The sequence below is a fragment of the Aquarana catesbeiana genome, linkage group LG06, assembly GCF_042186555.1.
Source record: "Aquarana catesbeiana isolate 2022-GZ linkage group LG06, ASM4218655v1, whole genome shotgun sequence".
Classification (NCBI taxonomy): domain Eukaryota; kingdom Metazoa; phylum Chordata; class Amphibia; order Anura; family Ranidae; genus Aquarana; species Aquarana catesbeiana.
In genome coordinates, this window is record NC_133329.1 from 365,051,398 (window position 1) to 365,077,994 (window position 26,597).

A 26,597-nucleotide genomic window follows, 5' to 3' on the forward strand; every position below is an offset into this window, starting at 1 on the left:
CAAGGAACGAGAGAGAGTCTCTCACCAATCCCTTATAGGGGGTACCCCATCTCGTCCAGCCAAGGCCTCCACATTCTTTCAAACTTATTATAATTACCCTGCCTAATACATATCGCCCTCTTGCTCCAAACCATTGAATTAATGGTCTCAACCCAGCTCTCCACTGTCGGGGGAGTCTGTGCCTGCCATTTCGGTGCTATTGATTTCCTCGCCTGAAACAGGCATCTCAGCACTACTTCAATGGCGCCAGTCGGGGCTCTACCTTCTTCCAAGCTTCCTAATAAGCAAGTCTTGAACCAGTTCTACTGTGGTCCCAAAAGTTTTATTCATCCTAGCTACTATCTCCGCCCAATATCTAAATAGCTTAGGACACTTCCATACCATATGGATCAGATCTCCTGATGCCTTACATCTGGGGCACTCATCATTTTGTCTTCTTCCAAATGTAAACATTTTTGGGGGGGTATAATAGACTCAATGAATTAGGAACAAATGGGATACTTTCTGCGAAGGAGAAATCGAGACCATGTCTCCTCGTTCTAAGATCCTATCCCATTGTTCCGTAGCCATTGCCCCCATGTCTCTCTCCCACCCCGCTTTACTCCTGGATGGTCCTACTCCACTTATTATTCTAGCCCCCAATCTAGCATATAACTCAGAGATTAATCCTTTTGTTGCGGCTGGTTTAATTATTTTTAGAAGTGTGGGGATCTGAGTCCATTCAATGGTTTGTGACCTAAACTGTGCTTGGGTGGCATGCCTAATCTGCAGATATTTATTTATAATGCCTTATTTGATATATTAAATTCCCGTCTTAAGTCCTCAAATGTCTTCATGAGGTTGCCCTTATATAATTAAACCAATTGGTTAATACCCTGCCTCTCCCATTCCCTGGGCCTCTCTATACCCCTTACTTCCGCCAAAATTTTGTTGTTCCATAAGGGGGTATATTCCTTTACCCCATTATATCCATCAATGCCTTTGTTACCTGCCAAACTTTACTGACTAGTTTTATCGTTGGGCATCTATAAACAAATGAGTCCGCCTCTAACACCTCTACTAGTATACTATGTGGGGCCCCCATTATCATAATTTTGTTGCAAGGGTTCCCCCCTCCCAGATCTCCACAGCCCATTAAATGTTGTAACTGGGATGCCAGGAAATATGATCTCGGATGCGTGACCGACATACCCTCTTCTTTAATCGGTAACTGCATGGTTCATAAACCAATCCTAGATTGGCCCTCTCTCCAAATTAGTTCCCTAAAAAGGGATTCTATTCTCTTGAACCACTTTTGACCTATCCAAATGGGAGAGTTATGAAGCAAGTATAGAATCTGCGGTAGCCATATCATCTTTATTAAATTACAATGCCCTGCTACAGATAGAGGGAGTTGGATCCAAATATCTCTCTTTTACTTTAATTTAAGTAGTAATGGGACTAAGTTATCATTAATGTACTGGTTTATATCGCTCGTGATCCAGACCCCAAGATATTTCAGTTTGGTAACTACCTCCAAGTGGGGAGCTCCAGGCAATATCTGGTTACCAAGTGGGTCAACCGGTATCAAAGCCGAATTTCTCCCAGTTGATAACCAGACCTGAGAATTTCCCAAATTCATCAACCATTTGTATCACTGTATTTAACAAGGTATCAACATCTCCAAGAAAAAACAGGACATCGTCTGCATACAATGCTATCCTGTCCTCCTCCATTTGCCGCCGGAACCCATGTATATCTAACCGTGATCTAGTCATTGCTAGTGGTTCCATTGCAAGAGCGAACAATAGGGGTAGCCCTGTCTCATCCCTCTCTCCAGCTGAAATAATTCTGAGTATTCCTTGTTAATTTTTATTTTAGCTCTTGGTTCGCTATAGAGTATTTTCACCCACTTTATAAAGGAGGGGCCAAACCCTAATCTCTCTAACACCTTCCATAAATAGTTCCATTTTAAGCTATCAAAGGCCTTAGCAGCTGAATAAATTTAAAGCGTTCCCTGATTGGAGAAGTCATCACACTCTCCACCTCGACCAATCAATGAAAAGTTTGTATCTATTTAGAAAATGCAAAGCATTCTCTGAATGGTGTTCATGGTGGAGTGACCAACCTCCTGTGTTCAGTAATGGAAGTGCAGCTGCTTGGCTTGGCACCCAGAAGCAAGTGGAGATCGCTGGACTAGAGGTGTCTGTTACAGTGATTTTAAGCTTTGGCCAGGTATGGTATATGGATAACCAATGTGTTCCTGCGCTTAGGGAAAAATGATCTAAATCTTCATCAATGTGAATTAACAAAATAACCGGCTGCAGCTTTAATAAGGTACTGTACCTTTAAATTACTTATATTGGTTTTAAGTGCTGTCTGGTTTCATACGTGTTATGTGAATTCCAACTTATATACAATCATGATGATTAGAAATTTAATATACAATGAACAATTAAAAAAAGAAAGAAAACGTATTTTTAAAAAACATATGGCTAAATAAAACACGTGACATTTATAAATTAGTCTACACACTCGTGTCTTCATACTGTACATTCAAAATGTGACAGTCGATTGTACAATCTTTAATGGTGTAGGGTGCTGTCTCTTTAAAGTATAAATCGTGCTCTCCTTCACTGTCCACACTCACTTACCAACTGATGTGGACTCCTATACTATAAGAGTCATAAGCGCTTAGTGATGGTCCTGGTTGTACTGGAATTTGTGGTTATCTTCCACAATAGTAAGCCGTACCGTCATAGGTGTGTGCCGCCTATTGCATTAAGGTGTTCACCCAAAAACTCAAACACACATGCCTTTCTCTGTGACCTCAGCTGTACTGGACAGTGAATGAATGGGAAGGCCTCTGTGCTTAGAGGTTTCCTGTTCATTCACAAATGAAAGCAATTATAAATTAAAATTCAATTATAAATGAACACAGTGGGGTTGGTTTACTAAAGGCAACTAGTCTGTGCACTTTGCAAAGTGGAGTTGCACTCTGCAAGAGCAGTTGCTCCAGTGCTTAGTAAATGAGCAGAAGTTTTGCTGACTTCCATCAATCAATCATATGCAAAAATGCTGTTGTTTTTAGTTTCCTTGCATGTGATCGGATATTCTTTGCAAAGTGAAGCCTTACCTCATTTACTAAGCTCTGGAGCAACTGCACCTGCTGGGTACAACTGCACTTTGCAATGTGCACAGTCTATATACCTTTAGTAAATCAACCCCAGTGAGTGAGTTTGTTGAATGTTCACTGTCTTTATTGAGAATGACATATTTACTAGCCCCTTTCCCCACTCTCCATTCTGGGAGCGCAACGTGGGGTAAAGCCCAGGCAATAGGGGGAATCGGCAACGCACACAGTGACACACCTTGCACCCCCCCCGTGCATGCCTATGCACACCGTTGTGTTTTTGCTCATAAACAAACATAGAGAGTATAGCAGAAGAGATCTGTATAGTGTCATTTTGTTTATTACAATTAAAATCAGATTAAAAACAACGTACTCACTATTACATGAGAAAATACAAGCAAAATGCTGAACAGGAAGTTTGCATCAGCGTGCATCTCACCAGCCGGAAAACGACATTACCTGTCACCTCTATCACATTCTGAATGTATGAAGACACAAGGATATGGACAAATTTATAAATGTCAAATGTTTTATTTATCCATATAATTTTTAAAAATTATTTTTTTCTTTTTTAATTGTTCATTGTATAATAATTTATCTAACCATCACACTTGTATACTGTATAAGACAGTATATGCCTAGTTACACAGACATCCCAACCTGCAAAAAAACTCATTTCAGGGAGGTGGCGCTCTCTCTACCCCCAACAACCCCCCTGTCCCTCCCACCACACCGATCATTCCCTGCTGTAAACCAGGGAACCATCCAGGATTGGCCCTGCAGCCGGGATATCGGGAGGCGCTTGCGGGGGTCCGGGAGCCGCAGCAGATATGTGGGAGACTCCCACATCTCGTGGGAGACTTAGGATGTCTGGTTCTTTTTAGGTTGATTTACTAAAGGCAACCTACAGTTGCACTCTGCAATTGCTCCAGAGCTTAGTAAATGAGGTAAAGCTTCACTTTGCAAAGAATACCCAATCTCATGCAAGGAAAAATAAAAAAAAAAAATGCATTTTTGCTTGCACATGATTGGATGATGGAAGTCAGCAGAGCTTCTGCTCATTTACTAAGCCCTGGAGCAACTGCTCTTGCAGAGGTCAACTGCACTTTGCAAAGTGCACAGTCTGTTTGCATTTAGTAAATCAACCTCATTGCTCTAAGCTGGACGAGTGTAACTATATATGACATATCTATACCTGGATTTCTCCTTTAACAATCCAGTTGTGAATAATACATTCTTGTTCACTTAATTCATCTGCACATAATGGATAACCAAAGTGAATATTAACACAATTTAATGTGTGAAGATTCTCCACTCCCTTCGTAAATCAGCCCCGAGTTGTGTCACCTCTGCTTTCAAATTAAGGTGGAAACCTCCTTTGAATCCATGTTGCTATCACAGTATTTTCTTCGCTACCCCTTAAAGGTTCATCAACAGGCTTTGCTCCGCTGAGATTCATCACAACATGTTGTGATATTGCCCTGGGAGTACGCAGAGTGCTCGTGCATCACAGCAACAGTCCAGATAAGAGCTAGAAGTAGTGCTGTGTCATGGAAATGCTTCCTGCAATCTCTGAAGTACAGCCAGAGCAGGCCAGCTGCAGAGAGCAGGTGTTAAAAGCACCACTCGGTGAATAATCTAAGAATCCCAGTCTATTAGCATTGTCAAGTCACCAAGCTGGCCAGACAGCTTGGCACACTGATCCTGTATTTTGCTCCCCAGTCTAAAATGAACCTGTCATTTGCCTGTACAGAACAAAGCAATAGGTTTCCCCTAAAAGCGTATACTCTCCTTTTCTTTGTTCCCTTCGTCACTCCATAGGACCGATAGGAACTTAAAAAAAAAATACTTTGAGGCATGGTGTGCATATTACTCACACCCTTTCTTCCCACAATAACGTCCTGGGTACGGATGAGCATAATGTTCGAATACAAGTTTGGACAGAACCAGGGCTGTTCAGGGGTTCAAATGAACACCTGAACATTTACCTATTCGGTGGAAGCCGAATGTGAAATCTAATAACTGTATTTTACTACTGCAATTTTACATAACAGCTTCTCGTTGTCAATGGTTATGAACCACTTCAGCCCTGGAAGATTTTACCCCCTTCCTGACCCGAGCATTTTTTGTGATTCGGCACTGCGTCGCTTTAGCTGACAATTGCGCAGTCGTGTGATGCTGCACACAAACAAAATTGACGTCCTTTTTTATCCCACAAATAGAGCTTTCTTTTGGTGGTGTTTAATCACCTCTGCGGTTTTTATTTTTTGCGCTATAAACAAAAAAAGAGATAACATTTTGAAAAAAAAAAATCTATATTTTTTACTTTTTGCTATAATAAATATCCCCCAAAAATATATAAAAAAACGAATTTCTTTCTCAGTTTAAGCTAATATGTATTCTTCTACATATTTTTGGTTAAAAAAAATCACAAGAAGCATATATTGATTGGTTTGTGCAAAAGTTATAGCGTCTACAAAATAGGGGATAGATTTATGGCATTTTTATTATTAATTTTTTTTTATTAGTAATGGCGGCAATCTGCGATTTTTATCATGACTGCGACATGGCGGACACATCGGCCACTTTTGACACTATTTTGGGAGCATTGTAATTTATACAGCGATCAGTGCTAAAAAAATGCACTGATTACTGTATAAATGACACTGGCAGGGAAGGGGGTTAAACACTAGGGGGCGAACAAGGGGTTAAGTGTGTCCTAGGGAGGTGTTCTAACGTTGGGGGGATGGGCTTCCACTGACATGACAGCGATCACTGCTCCCGATGACAGGGAGCAGTGATCTCTGTCATGTCACTAGGCAGAATTGGGAAAAGCCTTGTTTACATAGGCATCTTCCCGTTCTACCTCTCCACACTGCAACACTCCTCACCAGGTACCCGGCCACCTAGCGGCAAAAGAGAGAAGTGCAGCAATTACATACTTAGAGTGAAATCAATTGATCCTCAACAATTAGCCAAGGTAGCTATACCTGGCAAGTAAATTTAGGAGCAACCCTTCCTAAACTCACGGGTGCTACACTAAGCTCTGGAGAAACTGCACTCGCAGAGTGCACAGCCTGTTTGGCTTTAGTAAATCAACCCCATTAAAGTGAACAAACCACTCATGTTTGTCTACATGTTCTCATCCCCACAAGGCGCCATTTTTTTGGTACACATTTTTGCATAAATCATCCCTCATTGCTTCGCCTTGTATGTGCAAAGCACGGGTTCACTTTAAGCTGAACGGGAATTGAGTTTATTTCAGCAACGTTCCAGCTCATAAACTTTTACTTTCCAGTCTTCTAGAAAGCTTTCCATGCATGCTTTGTGTTTGTGTCACATTTTCATCAATGTCGAAGACCGGCAGCTCGATTGTAAATACAATTAACCCCTCCTATAGTAATGGCAACTTGTATTGTTTGAGCAGTCCAAGGACATCAACAACACTTGTGCTGGGAGATGGGGGAATGACATATAAATTAAGAAAGTTAATTGGTGTTTTTTGCACTTTAGCTTTCACTGTGCATATTAATTCACAAATCCCTGGTGAGCCAGGTACGCTTATGACAGGACTTACATCACCGGTGCACAGGAGTGAGCACCATAACTGCCGCTGGAACTGTTGTGGTTTGTCAGAACGATGAAAACAGAAGGTGAAGTGATTGTTAAGTAAAGGGGAACAAATGGTTTTGAGGATATCTGGGTGGGTAATATTAAACCTCAGGCTAAAGGTTAACAATATTCTGTAGATTACATTGGGTATTGTATACAGCAGGGGGTCTCCAAACTGCAGCTCAGGGGCCAGATGCGGCCCTTTGCTTGGCTTTATCTGGGCCCTTGGGGCATTATTCCTTCCACTGACAGCAACAATGGGGCTATATTCTTCCCCTATACCAAAGTTGGGGCACTCCCAGTGATCCCAGAAGATTTTCTACTCCCACTGCCCACAGTACACTGGCCCTTTGTTTAGAAAGTTTGGAGAACCCTGGTATACAGAAAGGCCCGGAGTTAAAAGAAGAAGGCATAAAGGCATAAACGGAGGGCCAGCATGATAGGATTAAAAAGGGGTTGGCATAAGAAGAGGGCCACTGGGAAGTATTATTAAAGTGAGTACTCAGGTGGTTGGTTGGGAGGACTGTAGAAAGTGGTACTGCAGGAAGGAGATCAGTAGGAGGGTCTTTGGAAGTTATCACTCGGAAAAGAACATGCTAGAGACATTGAAGTTCCTTGGCATGTGGTCTACGGTTGGGAATGTGGTTTCTTTAGTCGTGGCAGCTGGCAGGGTACAAGGTCCTGGGTTTTTTGAGAGTAAAAATATGTACTTTTGTAGGGACCTGTCCTTGGTATGGCTCCCATTATTATGGTTGGTGGTATCTGCGTGTAGTGGTTTGTCTCCAAGTCGGTGTTTGTTGCGGCTGGAGGCCTAACATTTTTCAGTGGTTATGCAGGTACGAGTAGTTGATGCCCACAAGGACCTTGTGACTCCAGTTCTTTGACAATGTACTGCATGATCATATGTTCATATGTTTATAATGTTATTTATTATTGGTTAAAAAAAGGCTGCTACGGCCATTGTACTCCATCTTTAGCCTCGTGTGGTTATTTTTTAAAAGATTAGTGGAGGAGTGGTGGTCTAGCATTTTTGGGATAGCAAAGCATCTTTTATACTCTAGTCAAGTATAACATACTGTAAAAGACGAACTACAAACACGTATAAAAACTATTGAATAAATAAGTAAAGCCTTGAGGATTTCAATCAACAACCCCGTAATAGAAAGTACCACAAAACCAACCCAATGGGACTTTTGAGGTACAACATTAATGCCAATGTTTAAGACATTGTTAAATACCTGTAATAAAATACATACATTTGGCAGGTCAAAGGGCTGCCATATACATTATGTATTATAATAAAATATTTAACTGCTTGCTTGCAGTGATGTAAGGCTTTTTTTAATTAAAATCATAAACATGTTATACTTACCTGCGGCCTCAAACTCCCTCTTCTTGGGTCCCCCATTGGTGCTCTTTGCTCCTCCTCTTCTCGCTTCGGTGCACCCCTATGGGAAGCCACTTCCTATGGAGGCGCAACTGCCGGCTTGCTGCCGAGCCAGGCTGTGTGTGTCTGTTGACACACACACCTTGGCTCAGGCCCGCCCCATCCCACCCCCTGCTTACAAGATTTGATTGACGGCAGCAGAAGCCAATGGCTCCCATTGCTGCCTCTGTGAGAAGGGAGAGAGGAGAGAGCTGCTACAGACGAGCACAGCACTGGATCAAGATAGGGCTCAGTTAAGTATACAAAGGGGGTGATGAGTTGGTGATTCAAATACAGGGACATCTTTTACCTTAATGCAGGGAATGCATTAATGTGGTTGTTTCGTCTACAAAATCATTTTCGTCATAATTTTCATCAACAGCGTATGTCCAGTGATGAAAACTAAACGAAAATTATGCCATATTTTCCTCAATTGACAAAAGCTATGACGAAAACGAACAAAAAAGAAATGGAAATGTGAGGAAGCTCTGCCTATAAAGCTCGTAAGTGCTTCCACTCTCAGCAAGCAAGGTAGTGACCGTGTCATGCTTAGTGGTGAGACGTGCTTAGCACTGTGCAACATTACAGGATTAGAAGCCCCCCTCAGATGACAATTCAGAGCACTGTGCAGCATTACAGGCCTCCTCAGACTGTCCAGCGCATGTCGTTTGTTCAAACCCAAATACCATAAATAATAACATGATATTTGATTTTTTTATGCCAGGAGTATATAATGAGCTTGGAATTTCTAGAGAAATGCTTAACCACTTCCCGCCCGACGGGCGTCAAATGACGGCTGGGCGTCGTGTCTCTCGTTCTGAGTGGACGTCATATGATGGCCCTCCAGAATGACCGCTCTCCCGCTCCCGTGGGGAAGCGCATCGAGGCAATTGGTGGTGTGGTGTGTCAGTCTGACACACTGCTACACTGATCTCGGTAAAGAGCCTCTGACGGAGGCTCTTTACCATGTGATCAGCCATGTCCAATCAAGGCTGATCAGGATGTAAACAGGAAGAACCGTTGATTGACTTTTCCTCACTCGCGTTTGACAGGCGAGTAGAGAAGAGCCGATCAGCTGCTCTCCTGACGGGGGGTGGGGGTCTGTACTGATTGTTTATCAGTGAAGCCCTCCCTCGGATGCCCACCCAGGACCACCAGGATGCCGCCAGGACCACCAGGTATTGCCACCACACTGGACCACCAGGTATGCCACCCTAGACCACCAGGGAAATGTCAATCAGTGCCCAGGCAGCTGACAATCAGTGCCCAACCCCATTGCCATCAGTGATGCCTATCAATGCCATCTATCAGTGCTGCATATCAGTGCCCATCAGTGCTGCCTATCAGTGCCCAGCAGTGCCGCCTATCAGTGCCACCCATAAGTACCCATCAGTGCAGCCTTTCAGTGCCCATCAGTGTCATCTATCAGTGCCCATCAGTGCCCACCAGTGCCACCCATGAGTGCCCATCAGTGCCACCTATCAATGACCATCAGGGCTGCATATCAGTGCCACCCATCAGTGCCACCTACCAGTGCCCATCAGTGCCGCCTATTGGTGCCCACCGTCAGTTCCACCTCATCGGTGCCACCTTATCAGTGCCCGTCAGTGCCGCCTTATCCGCCTTTACAAAATTTAATAACAGAAATAAAAGAAAAACTTTTTTTTTTCAAAATTTTAGGTCTTTTTTTATTTGTTTAGCAAAAAAAAAAAAAAAAATGCAGAGGTGATCAAATACCACCAAAAGAAAGCTCTATTTGTGGTAACAAAATGATAAAAATTATGTTTGTGTGTAGTGTAGCATGGCCGTGCAATTATCATTTAAACAGTGACAGCGCTGAAAGCTGAAAATTGGCTTGGGCAGGAAGGGGGTTAAAGTGTCTGGTATTGAAGTAGTTGAATAATGCATTACAATTTAACTAAACCCATTTGATTTTACTCAGCTAAAATGATTTTAGTCGACTAAAATGTACTGGAGATTTAAGTCGACTAAATACAACTAAAACTAAAATGGCATTTTAGTCAAAAGACTATGACTTAAGCAAAATTGAGATTTGATGCCAAAATTAACACTAGTAAACACTTACATATACCCAGTGAAGTGGCTGGCCTCGGGTGATACACAGAGATTAAACAAATGATCCTGCTTAAGTTGTACCTGTTTATCTGCAGACTTCTCTTCTCTACAACTGTTCAAAGTGCAGAATTTATAAGCTTGTCTGAGAGTTCAGAAAAAAAAGGCTTGGAGAGCTAAGGTTACACTCTGCAGAGCTCAGTGAGGAAAGCTCTGAGAGCTGATTGGATGAAGGGACACACCCCCCCTTCACACAGAACACAGGAACAGAGCTGAGGCTGTCAATCAGCTGGAGCTGCCTCCCTTGTCGCCATTTTTCTCTTGGTGTCAGGAAAATTTGTCAGACGTGACTCATGCTGATAGCAGAGGAACAAAGCAGCAGATAGAATGACATTTAGGGGTTGATTTACTAAAGGCAAATGGACAAATTCTGCACTTTGCAAAATGCAGATGCACTCTGCAAGTGCAGTTGCTTCAGAGCTTAGTAAAGGAGATAAAGCTTCACCTTGCAAAGAATACCCAATCACGTAAAAAACTGCATTTTTGCTTGCACATGATTGGATGATGGAAGTCAGCAGAGCTCCTCCTCATTTACTAAGCTCTGGAGCAACTGCTCTTACAGAGTGCACAGTCTAGTTGCATTTAGTAAATCAACCCCTTAGTGCTCTGGATTGAGACAAGTACACACCACACCATAGAGGGATATGCTTTATTCATATTTCATGTCTGAGGTTTACAACCACTTTAAGGTTAAAAATGTCTTTTAAAACCACTTTAACCCCACGTTCACATTGGGCCGTTTCGATTTGACATGTTAAATCGCATGTCAAATCGGCGCCTAGTCCCGGCAACGGCACCGTCCGAATCAGTGCGATGCCAACTTTGTTATTCCCAAAAGAAGTTCCTGCACTACTTTTGGCGACTTCGGGGGCAATTTGAATAGACATCTGTGCATGAAACCACACGGATATCTGTCAAATCGCGCCTGAAGGCAGACTGAAATGCCGGTTTGAAATCGTGCGTGTTCAGCTGAACTCGCACAATTTCAAACTGGACCTCAGTGTGAACACAGGGCTAAAGACCAACTCTGGAAAACTTGAAAATTCTCCCTTGCAGTAAGACTGTGCCAACACTGCAAGTGTCAACTTTAGGTTAACCCTTGAACAGTAAGGGTGCAGCCCCACTGCAAGGAGGAGTTTTCAGATTTTGGACTGCAATGGTATGCCAAATACAAAACTCAGTCCCTGCCAGTAAGAGAAACCTAATTATATACCTCGATGCAGTGTGTTTTCTCCATTGTAATTACAAGTGTACACAAACTGAGGCTTTTTTTTTAAATATTAGAAGCAAGGTTTAATTATGTGTGTATATATATATATATATATATATATATATATATATATATATATATATACATAATTATATATATACAGTATCTCACAAAAGTGAGTACACCCCTCACATTTCTGTAAATATTTTATTACATCTTTTCATGTGACAACACTGAAGAAAGGACAGTTAGTCACGAAGGTTAACATCAATTTCACAACACAACTTTTTATTTAGAAGATTTACCATGATTATGGACACTCATGACTATTGTCACTAATCTATCATTTTGATGGACTTTTTTGATATATACACATTTTATTTTGGATTTCAGTTATTATGGGTTTTTTTTTTTACACTATTTCGGAATATTTTTCTATAATATTAATGTGTTAGAAGTCTGCGCGGATCACTTTTATTATTATTTCATGTGACTAGGGTGTTACATGTGATTGTGTTACAAGGTCTCAGGTGTGAATGGGGAGCAGGTGTGTTACATTTGGTGTTATCGCTCTCACTCTCTCATACTGGTCACTGGAAGTTCAACATGGCACCTCATGGCAAAGAACTCTCTGAGGATCTGAAAAAAAGAATTGTTGCTCTACATAAAGATGGCCTAGGCTATAAGAAGATTGCCAAGACCCTGAAACTGAGCAGCAGCACGGTGGCCAAGACCATACAGCGATTTAACAGGACAGGTTCCACTCAGAACAGGCATTGCCATGGTCGACCAAAGAGGTTAAGTGCACGTGCTCAGTGTCATATCCAGAGCTTGTCTTAGGGAAATAGATGTATGAGTGTTGCCAGCATTGTTGCAGAGGTTGAAGGGGTGGGGGGGTCAGCCTGTCAGTGTTCAGACCATACGCCGCACGCTGCTTCAAATTGGTCTGCATGGCTGTCATCCCAGAAGGAAGCCTCTTCTGAAGATGATGCACAAGAAAGCCCGCAGCCTGCTGAAGATAAGCAGACTAAGGACATTGATTACTGGAACCATGTCCTGTGGTCTGATGAGACCGAGATGAACTTATTTGGTTCAGATGGTGTCAAGCGTGTGTGGCAGCAACCAGGTGAGGAGTACAAAGACAAGTGTGTCTTGCCTACAGTCATGCATGGTGGTGGGAGTGTCATGGTCTGGGGTTGCATGAGTGCTGCCAGGACTGGGGAGCTACAGTTCATTGAGGGAACCATGAATGTCAACATGTACTGTGACGTACTGAAGCAGAGCATGATCCCCTCCTTTTGGAGACTGGGCTGCAGGGCAGGATTCCAACATGATAACAACCCCAAACACACCCCCAAGATGACCACTGCCTTGCTAAAGAAGCTGAGGTTAAAGGTGATGGACTGGCCAAGCATGTATCCAGACTTAAACCCTATTGAGCATCTGTGGGGCATCCTCAAATGGAAGGTGGAGGAGGGCAAGGCAACTTCCACCAGCTCCGTGACTTTGTCATGGAGGAGTGGAAGAGGACTCCAGTGGCAACCTGTGGAGCTCTGGTGAACTCCATGCCCAAGAGGGTTAAAAGAGAAGTATGGGGGGGGGGTCACCTTTTATACTTACCTAGGTGGATGCAGCAGGGGACCAATGCTGCATCTGTCCCTCCGGCATCTCTACACTAAAAACCAAGCCATCGAACATTGCTGCTGGCTCGGTTCTCACAGATCCCAGAGAGGAGAGCTGCTGACTGTGAATCAGCAGCTCTCCTCTCTGCTCCTCCACGCTCACTGGAGCACTAAGCTGAGGAGGGCTGGGGATCGGCCCTCTCATTCTCTTAGCAGCTTGCTGAGAAGCTGAGATAGGCATCAGTACAGGCCCCTGGCGGATCCAGACTTCATTGACGTGATGACGCGGTGCCTGGACTGATTTCAGTGACGTCAGAAGGGAGCGGACTTCAGACCGCTCTCTGCTGAAAACGGCTCACAGGAGTGCAAAACGAATTGCACTTCTGTGACCCTTAAGAGAAGCCCAGCCAAACGAGATCAGGCTGGACTTCTCCTTTAAGACAGTGCTGGAAAATAATGGTGGCCACACAAAATATTGACACTTTGGGCCCAATTTGGACAATTTTACTTAGGGGTGTACTCACTTTTGTTGCCAGCGGTTTAGACATTAATGGCTGTGTGTTGAGTTATTTTGAGGGGACAACAAATTTACACTGTTATACAAGCTGTACACTCACTACTTTATATTGTAGCAAAGTGTCATTTCTTCAGTGTTGTCACATGAAAAGATATGATAAAATATTTACAAAAATGTGAGGGGTGTACTCACTTTTGTGAGATACTGGGGTTTATTTACTAAAGGAAAATCCACTTTGCACTACAAGTGCACTTGAAAGTAAACTCGCTGTAGATCCGAGGGGGACATGCAAGGAAAATAAAAAAACAGCATTTTAGCTTGCACATGATTGGATGATAAAATCAGCAGAGCTTCCCCTCATTTCAGATCTACCCCTTAGATTTAGAGCGACTGCACTTTCAAGTGCACTTGCAGAGCAAAGTGGATTTGCCTTTCGTAAATAAAACCCATCACATGTATATATATATATATATATATATATATATATATATATATATATACATACATACGGTATCTATATAACATACCATGATCCATTTCCACAATATATGCTACATATATATATATGTCATTTTTGTTATGGTAAGTCCAATTTACTGTTTTAGGGAACAAATGCGTTGTAGTAATACTGAGCTGGATATCAAGCTCAGGACAACAGTTTTTCTACGTTAGACCTATTCAGTAGTTATAGAAGTCTACCTTTAGGTGGCGCTCCATCCTTATGGCTCAGACTATGTCAGCTAATGGGATTCAAACACCTCCCTCTGGTTAATGGTTGGCTCCAGAGCTTTATAATAACCATAGACAGATAAAGACAGCAGCTTTCTTCGCTGCTTGACTGAACTAAAAGAAAACTGATTAAAATTGCAGGGAAAAGGCCACTCCAAAGACCGGCTAAAGAAAGCTGCGCTGATTTTTTTTTCTTCCTCCCCTTCTCTTTGCTGTTCCTTTACCACCCTCAGTGCCAAACAGCAGGAGAAGGAAAAGAAGGCAAATCCAATGATTAATGGACTCTTTGCTTTGAATTCTTTCTGCCACTTTCAGCAGGACCACCTGTTTCACGTCTCATTAAATTACAAGGACTTTGGAAAGATGAACCAAACAGATGCTACACTTTTTCTCTCCAACAGCAGTAACTCTTTGGGCAACCTCTTTAATTGCTGCACCCAGGCTTCTGTGGTCACAGACGATGGGTTCGAGGTCCCCTCCGTAGACGAGAGAAACCTCTTTGTCATGCGAGTCGTTCAGATCGCGGTTATGTGCGTCCTGTCCCTCACCGTCATCTTTGGGATTTTCTTCCTAGGGTGCAACCTGCTAATCAAATCCGAGGGCATGATAAACTTTTTGGTGAAGGAAAGGAGACCGTCCAAAGAAGTTGAAGCGGTAATCGTTGGCCCGTACTGAGAGCGTTGAAGGAAAGAACGTCAAAAAATATAAATATATATATTGCTGTCTTTGGGCGGCTGTTCGTAGCAACATGTTTTTTTCCGTTTCTACGTCCCATGAAGAACAACTAAAAATGAAGACAGGCATCGGGAGGACGGCGCAAATGGGGAAAAAAAAAAAAAGTTGATCCAAAAAAATTTTGATGGGAAGAGATACAGCGATCGTCAACTGAAGATAAAAGAATTTGCAGCACTTTAACGAAAAGGAAAGATGGATCAACTTGCTGATGAGTCAAAGGCAGAGCTTGAGACAGATACTCATGTACAGTACTCAAAAAGCACAAAAAAAAATAAAGTGTTTTCTTTGCTTCTCATCAAAGAAGGGCGTGCTTTGATATTTTGATTGTAATATTTTTTTATTATTAATTTTTTTCCCTTTTCAAAGACAAATACTTTGATACGGTACATTTGATATATAAAAAAAAAAATCAAGGCATTATTTATTAATCCTTTTTATTTAGGGGACTGTTTGAAGATTGTTTTGCTTTTTTGAACAAAGGAAACTGTGAATGTTTGCTATCTTTTAATATGTCGTTTTTATACTTGATATGAACTGTATATTTGCCTTTACACGGGCTAATTTTTAGTTCGTTGGTACTTGCTTTGCCTTGTAGTGTTTTATAAAAAGTGAAAACAGATGGAACAGTTTATAATTTAGGGTTCAGTGCCTCATAATGATTGCCTACTATAATTTGACTTTTAAAAATTGACAGGTTAGCCAACTTCTCAAATACTGTATTACAAAAAAATCCCAGTAATCCTCAGATATCATTTTCTTTTTAATAAAATAATTCTAGGAAGGAAATACATTTCTACAATTGCACTCGGTGAGGTTAAGTGTATGTATGTGGGTGTGTATGTAATTTTTTTTTATTTATAACCCCATGCATGATTATAAATATATATAAAAAAAAGACAATAATCACAATATTAAAAAAAATGACCATCTTGTAAGTTTTAAATTTGAAAATTATTTTTAATTATTTCAGTGAAATATTCATTTGATGTTAGTTAAAACCATCCGATGCTTACTAAATTCTATATTGTGTACGTGATATCTTACTTTAAATACACAGACTTATATTCCATTGCTTGCATTTGATTTGTCGATGATATAATAGTAAATTCTGTTTATTTAATTCATTATGCACCATCTGTAACTTATTAAAAATGTGTGAATTTAAGCAGACTTGAGAAAAAAAAAAAAAAAAGATACAGTACTTGAATGTTTTTCCTTCCATTTGGAGATGGAAAAAAAAAAAGCTGCATTGATTATTATAAACAGTTAACAAGAGAGCAGGTGCAATTAAGATATGAAAGAAGCCAAGTAGTGGCGGGGGGAAGGGTGACTGTTGGGTGTACATAAGTAATTCATGTCTACAGATTAAAAAAAAAAGTGCCACCTTACATCCAGTATATTGTTCACAACAGCGGAGATCAGAGCGCAGACGCCTCTAATAAAAATCATTTCAGGTGTCAAGGTAGTAATGAATGCTAAATGAAAAGCATCAGCCTAAAGCATGTGTGATTCAAATCTTCAATCCAGTATAATGAGCTGAATTGGTTGACCTTTGGGATTTTGCATAGCTGTGTGCAGATTAATACAGTAAAACCTCGGTTTGAGAGTAACTTGGTTTGAGAGCGTTTTTGTAAGACAAGCAACATTTTTAAATACATTTTGACTTGATAAACGAGCGTTGTCTTGATATACAAGTAGCGTCAAGTCACAACTGATTATAAAAGAGAAGAGAGGCGCCTCTAAGTGTAGCAATATGGTTACATTTAATGAAGGTACAACATTTACCAACTCACATGGTTGATTAATAAAAGAGGCACATCTAAGTATGCAGGCATCCGGGGTAAAGCTGTCCACATAGACCGTCCTCCGCACCGCCAGCTCTCACCGCTGTCAGTCTGTAGTCGTGACCGGGAAGACTACCCTGCAGTAGAGCGATCTGAAAGCGAGGCTTGAACCGCTCGCGGAGCGCAGCGTGGAAGGGATGATGTCAATGGCGGTGAGGAGGACAGTCTATGTGGACAGCTTTACCCCGGATGCCTGCATACTTAGATGTGTCTGTTTTAATCATCAACCATGTGAGTTGGTAAATGTTGTCCCTTCATTAAATGTAACCATATTGCTACACTTAGAGGCTCCTCTCTTCTCTTTTACACTCTGTAGCTCCTGCTGGGTTTTGCTTCTAATCCCCTTGTGGAGGCTTCCATTTGTGGATGGACATTTTATGATTACACAACCTATCACATTGCTATAATCTTTTTATATGGACTATAGACTGAAGGACTTATGAATAAATGGTTGTGGAATGAATCATCTGAGTTTCCATTATTTCTTATGGGGAAATTTGCTTTGATATAAGAGTGCTTTGGATTACAAGCATGTTTCCGGAATGAATTACGCTTGCAATCCAAACATTTTACTGTACCTGTTGTTAACAGCCGTACTTATCTCGACATGTGACAGATGAGGCAGGTCGTGGTAAATTGATGTTGCCGTAGCAGAGCAGGCTACATCAGGAAGGATGCAATGACAGGAACAGATCAAGATCAATTTGGCATGTTCTAATGACATTACAGCAGCAATATACACAGACATGGGGAGAACAATGCTTTATCTGTTTACTGGGAGAAGGCATTATTGTTATGCAAAGTAACATTGGATAAATAAAATTGAAAAACCAAATCTAAATTTATCACAGCGTGCTTCTGTATTTACATAGAGGTCCAACTAAACAGTTGCCAAGGGAGCCGAATAAATGCCTTTTTCTTTTTTTAATAACTGTACCGACTGTATACTTTTCAGGCATTTGATCTTACTATTAAACTGAAAAGCAAACATTTATTACATTGCAGCTTACCAATTCTTAGATGTGATGGCGGCTGCATTTGTTTTCTTTCTTAGGCTTTCTTTCATTTAGCCCTTGTTCACACTTAGAGGGCTTTCACACCGAGCCGCGGGGGGCGTCCGCGGTAAATCGTAGCTATTTTTAGCACCACTTACCGCCGTTTTAGCGGTGCTATTCAGCTGCTAGCGGGGAGGTTTTAACCCCCCCGCTAGTGGCCGAAAAGGGATTAAATCTGCCTGCAAAACGCCACCGGAGCGGCGTTTTGCCGGCGGTATCGCAGCGCTGCCCCATTGATTTCAGTGGGGAGCAACGGTGGAGGAACGGTATACACTCCGCTCCTTCACCGCTCCAAAGAAGCTGCTGGCAGGACTTTTCCTGATGCCCTGCCAGCGCACCGCTCCAGTGTGAAAGCCTTCGGGCTTTCACACTGGAGACAAAGGAGCCGCTGTTTGAGGGCGGAACGCAGGCGCTATTTTTAACGCTATAGCGCCTGCAAAACGCCCTCATTGTGAAAGGGGTCTAAAGGTGGGTTTGAAATCGTGCGAGTTCAGCTGAACTCGCAACGGTTTCAAACCCGCATTTCAGTGCGTGTTCGGGGGGCGATTTGAAAGACATCCGTTCGGGTTCATGCACAGATGTCTATTGAAATCGCCCCCCAAAGTCGCCATAAGTAGTGCAGGAACTACTTTTGGAAATCAGTGCAGTGCCGCAAAGTCGGCGTCGCACCGATTGGAACAGTGCCGTTGCCAGCAATAGACTATGATTTGGTATGCATGTCAAATTGCGCCGATGTGTCCAGTTCACGCCATAGAAACACAGTCCAGATGTGTTCCGGATGCATTTCTGCATGCACATTTTTTGACGTGTTTGCGGCGCGTTTTTGATGCTTTCCAGCGCATTTTTTCCCCTCTTTTTTTCCTTCACCTTAAATAGGGACATTCCGATGTGTTTTTGTTTCATTTAGGTGCATCCAAGGCGTTTTTGATGCGTTTTACCACGTTCCAGTACAGTTCCGTGCAGAAAAAATGCAGCATGTCCTACTGTTTTTTCTGGAACTGGCACACACTGGAACTGACAGCACTGGTGTGAACTATGCCATTGGAAACCATACAACTTACTATCCATACGTTTCTGATGCAGGAAAAAAAAAACACACTGGACTGCATGTGGTGTGAACACTCATTTTCACCTGGTGATCTGGCCAGCAAGCCTGCTGTTTTTCAAAAGAACAAGTTCCCCTGCAGATGTAGCAGTTAGAGTGTTGAGACAAATCATTTACTACTGACAGGGGTGCTTGCAATTAGTCTATTTATGTAAATGTGTTATCCCAAAAGGAGAAAAAAAAAAACTGTTTGCTGTAACTGCTCATAAAGTGTTAGCTGGAGTTTGGCTTCAATTTGTTACTGTATCTACAGTTGTGCTCAAAAGTTTGCATACCCTGGCAGAAATTGTGAAATTTTGGCATTAATATTGAAAATATGACTGATCATGCCCAAAAAAAACTGTCTTTTATTTAAAGTGGATGTAAACCCAATGTCATCTTTTCTAAACTACTGCCATAGGGGTTATCTATAAGGATATACATGCCTCCTGCATGTATCTTTACCTGTCAAATGTCTCCCCTCTGTCTGTTATGAGACCCGAAAAACTGCAGATTCTGTGAGCGGGTCTGTTGTCTGGAGCTCGGTGGGTGGAGTCATGATCTCAGTAGACTCCCCGCCCACCTCTACACTCCCCTTGTCAATATGCATTTTCTCCTGTGTATTTCTTACACTGAACTTCTGCTATGATCTCTAACATCCAGTGAAAAGACAGGAAAGTAACCACATGACTTCAGCATGCCAAATCATTCTGAGGTGTGGAACAGCCAATCCTTGCAGAGCTGCTGAAGAAAGGAGTGGGGGAGGGAATTAAAAAATAATGCATGTCTTAGGCTAGTGCACGAGATGTAAATCACCTGTCACTCACAGCAAGGGGGAGGATTTGACAAAGTTTTTCTCAGTTTGTCAAGATTTCTCTCACTGAACAATAAGAGGATTGCTCAGAGATGGATTAACTCTGTGTGGCAAGACTGGGCTCAAATTATAGGAAATCTTATACTCTACAGTATGATAAAAAAAAAAAAAAAAAAAATTGCGGGTTTACATCCATTTTAAGGATAGCACTCACATGAAGCCATTTATTATCACATAGTTTTTTGGATCCTTTTTAAATCATAATGATAACAGAAATTACCCAAATGGCCCTGATAAAAAGTTTACATACCCTGGAATGTTTGGCCTTGGTACAAGACACAGAAGGTGGCACACACAGGTTAAAATGGCAATTAAAGGTTAATTTCCCACATTTGTGGCTTTTAAAAATCACAATTAGTGTCTGTGTATAAATAGTCAATGAGTTTGTTAGCTCTCACTTGGATGCACTAAGCAGGCTAGACACTGAGCCATAAAGAGGTAGAAAAGAACAGTCAAAAGACCTGCCTAACAAGGTAATGAAACTTTACAAAGATGGAAAAGGATATAAAAAGATATCCAAAGCCTTGAATATGCCAGTCAGTACTGTTCAGTCACTTAATAAGAAGTGGAAAATGTGATGCTCTTTTGACAACAGGGTATGCAAACTTTTGAGCACGACTGTAAATCTGCTAGTACATATAACACTCCCCTCCCCCCAGACTGACAATTCTGCTGTTTAAAGGTGTCTCTGTTGCTTCTTCATCCAGAGTGGGGGGGGGGGGGGCACTCTAATAAAGGAGGTGTATTACTGGCCAGATCAGCAGGTGACAACAGAGGAGAAAAGGACTAAAAAGAAAATGAATGCAGCCACCACATTTAAGGATTGGTAAGCTGCAATATATTTTAATTTGCTGTTTTGGGTTTATTACCTCTTTAAAGTTAAAATGAAAAGATGAACTAACAGTCTACACCCTCATCACCCTGCGATTTTCAGTCTGGAGTCTGGTGTGTTTCTGTTCACCAGTTCAGGTGCGATTCATGTGCAAATTTTTACTGGAATTTGCACCTGAACCCAACCTAGCTGGGTCCGGTGCGTCCTGGTTCACCGTTTCAGGTCTGTTTTCAGCCCACATTTTTGGCTTAAAGTGATTGTAGGGTAATTTTTTTTTTTTAAATAACAAACATATACTTACCTCCACTGTGCAGCTCGTTTTGCACAGAGTGGCCCTGAACCTGCTCTTCTGGGGTCCCCCGGTAGCTCTCACGACTCCTCCCCACATCAGATAAGCCCCTGGGAGAAGCACCTTCTTGGCGCGCTCCCGAGTCCAGCATTTGGCGTCCATAGATGCTGCCATTGCGCGCTGCCATTGCTGAGCAATCTGTAGTGCAAAACCTCTACCTGTGTCACAGAAAGCTATGGATGTTTCTAGGCTCAGTTTAATGCTACTTGATCCAGGATGCTAAAGCTGGCCGTACACTATAAATTTTGGCCCCCCTGAAAAGCGATTTGGAAGCACCGCAACACAGGCGCTTTTAACAGGGCCGGAATAACATAGGGGCTATTGGAGCTGCGGCTACAGACCCCTCCCTCAATATAGGCCCATGCCAGTGGCCTATGAGTATCCGTGTGCCATCCTGAAGGCGGGCTCTCCATGTGCGGTTTGCGAACACGCCTGAGCTCATCCTTATTCGGAAGCTGCAGGCAGATGTCTGGGGGAGGGGCGCTGATGTCATCCTAACCAGCAGGAGCCCGGGAGGAAGGAAATCTGCCATGCTGTTGAGATGAGGTTAGTAAACTTATTAGGGAGGGAGGATTGTGTAGAAACTGACCAGGGGAGGTGAAATGATTGTGCTAAGGTAAAGACTGTTGCTCTTCCCATGTAATGTGCTCTCTTGTGCCCACCATGTCATGTGCTCTGTCATGAAGTGCACACTGTTTCATGTGCAGTGCCAACTATGTCATATGCAGTGACCACTATGTCATGTGCAGTGCCATGAAGTGCCCAATATGTCATGTGTAGTGCCATGAAGTGCCCTCTGTTTCATGTGCAGTGCCAACTATGTCATGTGCAGTGCCCACCATGTCATGTGCAGTGCCATGAAGTGCGCACCATGTCATGTGCAGTGCCCACTATGTCATGTGCTGTGCCATGCAGTGCCCACTATGTAATGTGCAGCGCCCACCATGTCATGCGCAGTGCCCACCATGTCATGTGCAGTGCCCGCCATGTCATTTGCTATGCCTTGCAGTGCCCACTATGTAATGTACAGTGCCCACCATGTTGTGCTGTGCCTTGCAGTTCCCACCATGTCATGTGCTGTGCCATGCAGTGCCCACCATATCATGTGCAGTGCCCACCATGTAAATTGCTGTGCAGTGCCCACAATGTCATGTGCAGTGCCATGCAGTGCCCACCATGTCATGTGGTGTCATGCAGTGCCCACCATGTCATGTGCAGTACCCACCACTGCTGTCTGCTCCGCCCCTCCCCCCCATGCTCACTGGAGCACTGGGCTGTGGAGGGGGCGGGAGTGGCTGGCTCAGGCTCTCAGCGGCTCGCTGAGAGGCTGAGTCGGGTGTCAGTCCAGGTATGTGGGCGGATCCCAACCATATGGTCGCGATCGTCCCTGAGCCTAGACCAGCTCTGTGACGGCAGCTCTCGGTTAGCCGAAAATGGGTCACAGGAGTGCAAAACAAACTGCTCCCCTGTGATCCACAGGAGAAGTACAGTCAAACAAGCTTTGGCTGTACATCTCCTTTAAGGGAGGCTTTTGAGGGGACAGTAGAGACATGACTGAGCTGCCTATGAAAAATTTTGTGCAGCTGTGCATAAAAAAATAGTCAGCCAGAGGCGTATCTAGTGAAAATGGCACCTATGGCAAGCACTGAAACTGTGCCCCTGTCAAAACATTTGAAACCCATCTTTCAGATAACCTTGGATAATCGAGCTTAACATGACAGCCAGGCTACTACTTTGTTTCCCTGAAAATAAGACCTACCCCAAATATAAGACCTAGTGTTATTTTTCAGGAGGGCTGCAATATAAGCCCCCCTTCAAAAATAAGCCCTAGCTTAAAATGCCCATAAAATCCTATAATCCACTCTATTGCAGTGGTATATAATGTACAATGTGTGTGTTTCTGTAATATAAATGCATTGAAGAGAGCTCAGGCGGGTCACAGAAGGGCAGAGCCGCGCTATAACAAAGGTATTTGGCACAATTATATTACAGAAACACACACATTGTACATTATATACCACTGTAATAGAGTGGGTTATAGGATTTTACAAGCATTTTAACTCAGTTCACAGTGGGGATTCCTGTCAGGCAGGGAGAGAGAGGGGGAGAGAAGACAGTACATTACATGGTAAGACCTACCCCGAAAATAAGCCCTACTGTGTCTTTTGTTGCCAAAATTATTACAAGACCCGGGCTTATTTTTGGGGAAACACGATAGCACTTTTAAAAGAAGGTCAACATTGGCAGGCTTGGTGTTTGAATCTAAATTTAAATCAACTTGATTTAAATCAAATTCACCCTGTTTAGTGTCCCCTCAGTTCTCTATGTGTCTCCTTTATTAGTGTCCCCTCAATTCTCTCTTTCTCCTTCATCAATGTCCTCTCAGTTCCATGTGTGTCACCTTTATTAACATCCCGTCAGTTCCTTGTGTCACCTTCATTACTATTCTCTCAGCTGTTCCCCTATGTTACCATCATATCCCCCCACTTGTCAGCTTCTTACTGTCCCCCACTTGTGTCACCGTCTTCAATACTGCCCCCATTTGTGTCACCTTCTTCTTCATTACTGTGCCCTCCGTTGTTGTTCCCCTGTGTCATCTTCATATCCCCCACTTGTCAGCTTCATGTATTACTGTGACAGTAATATATGAAGCTGACAAGTGGGGGACAGTAATATATGAGGCTAAAAAGTGGGGGTCAGGGGGACAGTAATACTGTCCCCCGATTCCTCACTTGTCAGCTTCATTTATTACTGTCCCCCACTTATCAGCTTCATATATTACTGTCCCCCACTTGTCAGCCTCATTTATTACTGTCCCCCACTTGTCAGCTTCATTTATTACTGTCCCCCATTTGTCATCCTCGTGTATTACTGTCCCCGCCTGTCATCCTCGTGTATTACTGTCCCCGCCTGTCATCCTCGTGTATTACTGTCCCCCACTTGTCATCCTCGTGTATTACTGTCCCCCACTTGTCATCCTCGTGTATTACTGTCCCCGCCTGTCAGCCTCGTGTATTACTGTCCCCCACTTTTCATCCTCGTGTATTACTGTCCCCCACTTGTCATCCTCGTGTATTACTGTCCCCCACTTGTCAGCCTCATCTATTACTGTCCCCCACTTGTCATCCTCGTGTATTACTGTCCCCGCCTGTCAGCCTCGTGTATTACTGTCCCCCACTTGTCATCCTCGTGTATTACTGTCCCCCACTTGTCATCCTCATGTATTACTGTCCCCGCCTGTCAGCCTCGTGTATTACTGTCCCCCACTTGTCATCCTCGTGTATTACTGTCCCCCACTTGTCATCCTCATGTATTACTGTCCCCACCTGTCATCCTCGTGTATTACTGTCCCCACCTGTCATCCTCGTGTATTACTGTCCCCACCTGTCATCCTCGTGTATTACTGTCCCCACCTGTCATCCTCGTGTATTACTGTCCCCACTTGTCATCCTTGTGTATTACTGTCCCCACCTGTCATCCTCGTGTATTACTGTCCCCCACTTGTCATCCTCGTGTATTACTGTCCCCCACTTGTCATCCTCGTGTATTACTGTCCCCACCTGTCATCCTCGTGTATTACTGTCCCCCACTTGTCATCCTCGTGTATTACTGTCCCCACCTGTCATCCTCGTGTATTACTGTCCCCCACTTGTCATCCTCGTGTATTACTGTCCCCCACTTGTCATCCTCGTGTATTACTGTCCCCACCTGTCAGCCTCGTGTATTACTGTCCCCCACTTGTCATCCTCGTGTATTACTGTCCCCACCTGTCATCCTCGTGTATTACTGTCCCCCACTTGTCATCCTCGTGTATTACTGTCCCCACCTGTCAGCCTCGTGTATTACTGTCCCCGACTTGTGAGCTTCATTTATTACTGTCCCCCACTTGTCAGCCTCATGTATTACTGTCCACCACTTGTTAGAATCGTGTATTACTGTCCCCAGCCCCCCCCCCGGTGACACCTTCTCCTAATCCTATTCCATTTCCTCAACTTCTAATCTGGACTGGTAAGTGTGAGCGCCTGTTGTGGTCCTCTGGTCTGGGCCGGGGGGCCCCCCAGGCAGTCAAGCTGCGAGTGGGAGGAGGAGAAGACGTCGGGCACTGCCGCTGCGCTGCGGGCAGGACAGGGCCAGCAGTGGATCCGAGTCAGCAAGGAGGAGCCTAGTCACTGCAGAATCCCGCCAGGCCAGAGAAGGGGGTGGATGGAGACTGGAGGAGACACAGTCAGTCACACAGAGTGAACAAGTCCCCTGGCTACAAGTCACTTTGTCTGAGAGTCACGACCGGAGAAGGAGAGGAGGTGGGTGGAGTCAGAGTACAGCGCTAGCTACATGCCTCGCTCTTCTGGACCTCGCTCTGAGACTCTGCTTGTGACGTCACTGGTTGCTAGATGCCATCATGCAAAGCGGGGTGGCCCTAGTAACTAGTTGCGGCAATCAGCTTTTATGGTGGCTGACTGCCTGTGTGTCCTCATTTCATTTTGGGACACTGTGGGGACCCCACTTGCTACCCAGCCACTCACGAGCACCCCCTTCATATGGCGCCCGTGGCACTTGCCATATCTTCTATACCTTGGATAAGCCACTGCAGTCAGCTTTCAAGTTTTCTTGGCAAAGCTTATTTGAAGCTGAAGTTAGAAGCTGATTGGCTACCATGCAAAGCTTCACTGGATTTTGCACACTCCAGTTTTAGTAAATCAACCCCAATGTTCAGCAACACCATTCAGGCATTAAATAGATACAAAGTATCATTGTTATTTTTGTTTCTACTCTATTTCATCTATTTGCAGATCAAAGGAAAATGGTTAAGGCAACCTGACCTTACTTTTGCTATGAAACACATCCAATAAAAAAATGGAAAAATCAAATTTCTTCATAAATTTGTACCAAAATGTATTCTGCTACATATTTTTGGTAAAAAAAATCCCAATAAGCTACAAACTATTGGATATTTTTATGAAATGTCTATTTTTTTTACTAATAATGGTGGTGATCAGAAACTTATAGCGGGACTGTGACATTGCGGCAGGCAAATCGGCCACTAAGTGACACTTTTGATACTTTTTTGGGGACCAGGGACACCAGTACAGTGATCATTGCTGCAAAATATGCACTGTCACTGTACTAATGACACTGGCAGGAAAGGGATTAACATCAGGGGCAATCATCAAAGGGTTAAATGTGTTCCTAGGGCGTGCTTTGCAACTGTGTGGGGGGTGCTTTAACGGTGGGAAGACAGAGATCCATGTTCCTGCTTAGCAGAAACACAGGATCTCTATCTTCCCTACTAACAAAACAGGGATCTGCTTTGTTTACATAGGCAGACCACCCTTCTGCCTCTGTTGGGAATGATCGGTGGGTCCCAGCAGACATCAGGTCAGCTGGACCCACTGATTGGCTCCCGCTGTGTCCAATCACAGCTGGAGTGGGTCACCGGCTGCACGCTTACGTGCCGCAGACCCG

At 43.3% G+C, this 26,597-nt stretch overlaps 1 protein-coding gene across 1 annotated transcript; it reads left to right on the forward strand.

The window, feature by feature from the left end:
- Positions 1–14,411: 14,411 nt before the first annotated feature.
- RPRM (reprimo, TP53 dependent G2 arrest mediator homolog) lies at positions 14,412–16,220 on the forward strand. The gene has a single exon (XM_073634139.1). It carries the CDS (start codon positions 14,632–14,634, stop codon positions 15,034–15,036), a length of 405 nt encoding a protein of 134 aa, XP_073490240.1. The 5' UTR covers positions 14,412–14,631; the 3' UTR covers positions 15,037–16,220.
- Positions 16,221–26,597: the final 10,377 nt, after the last annotated feature.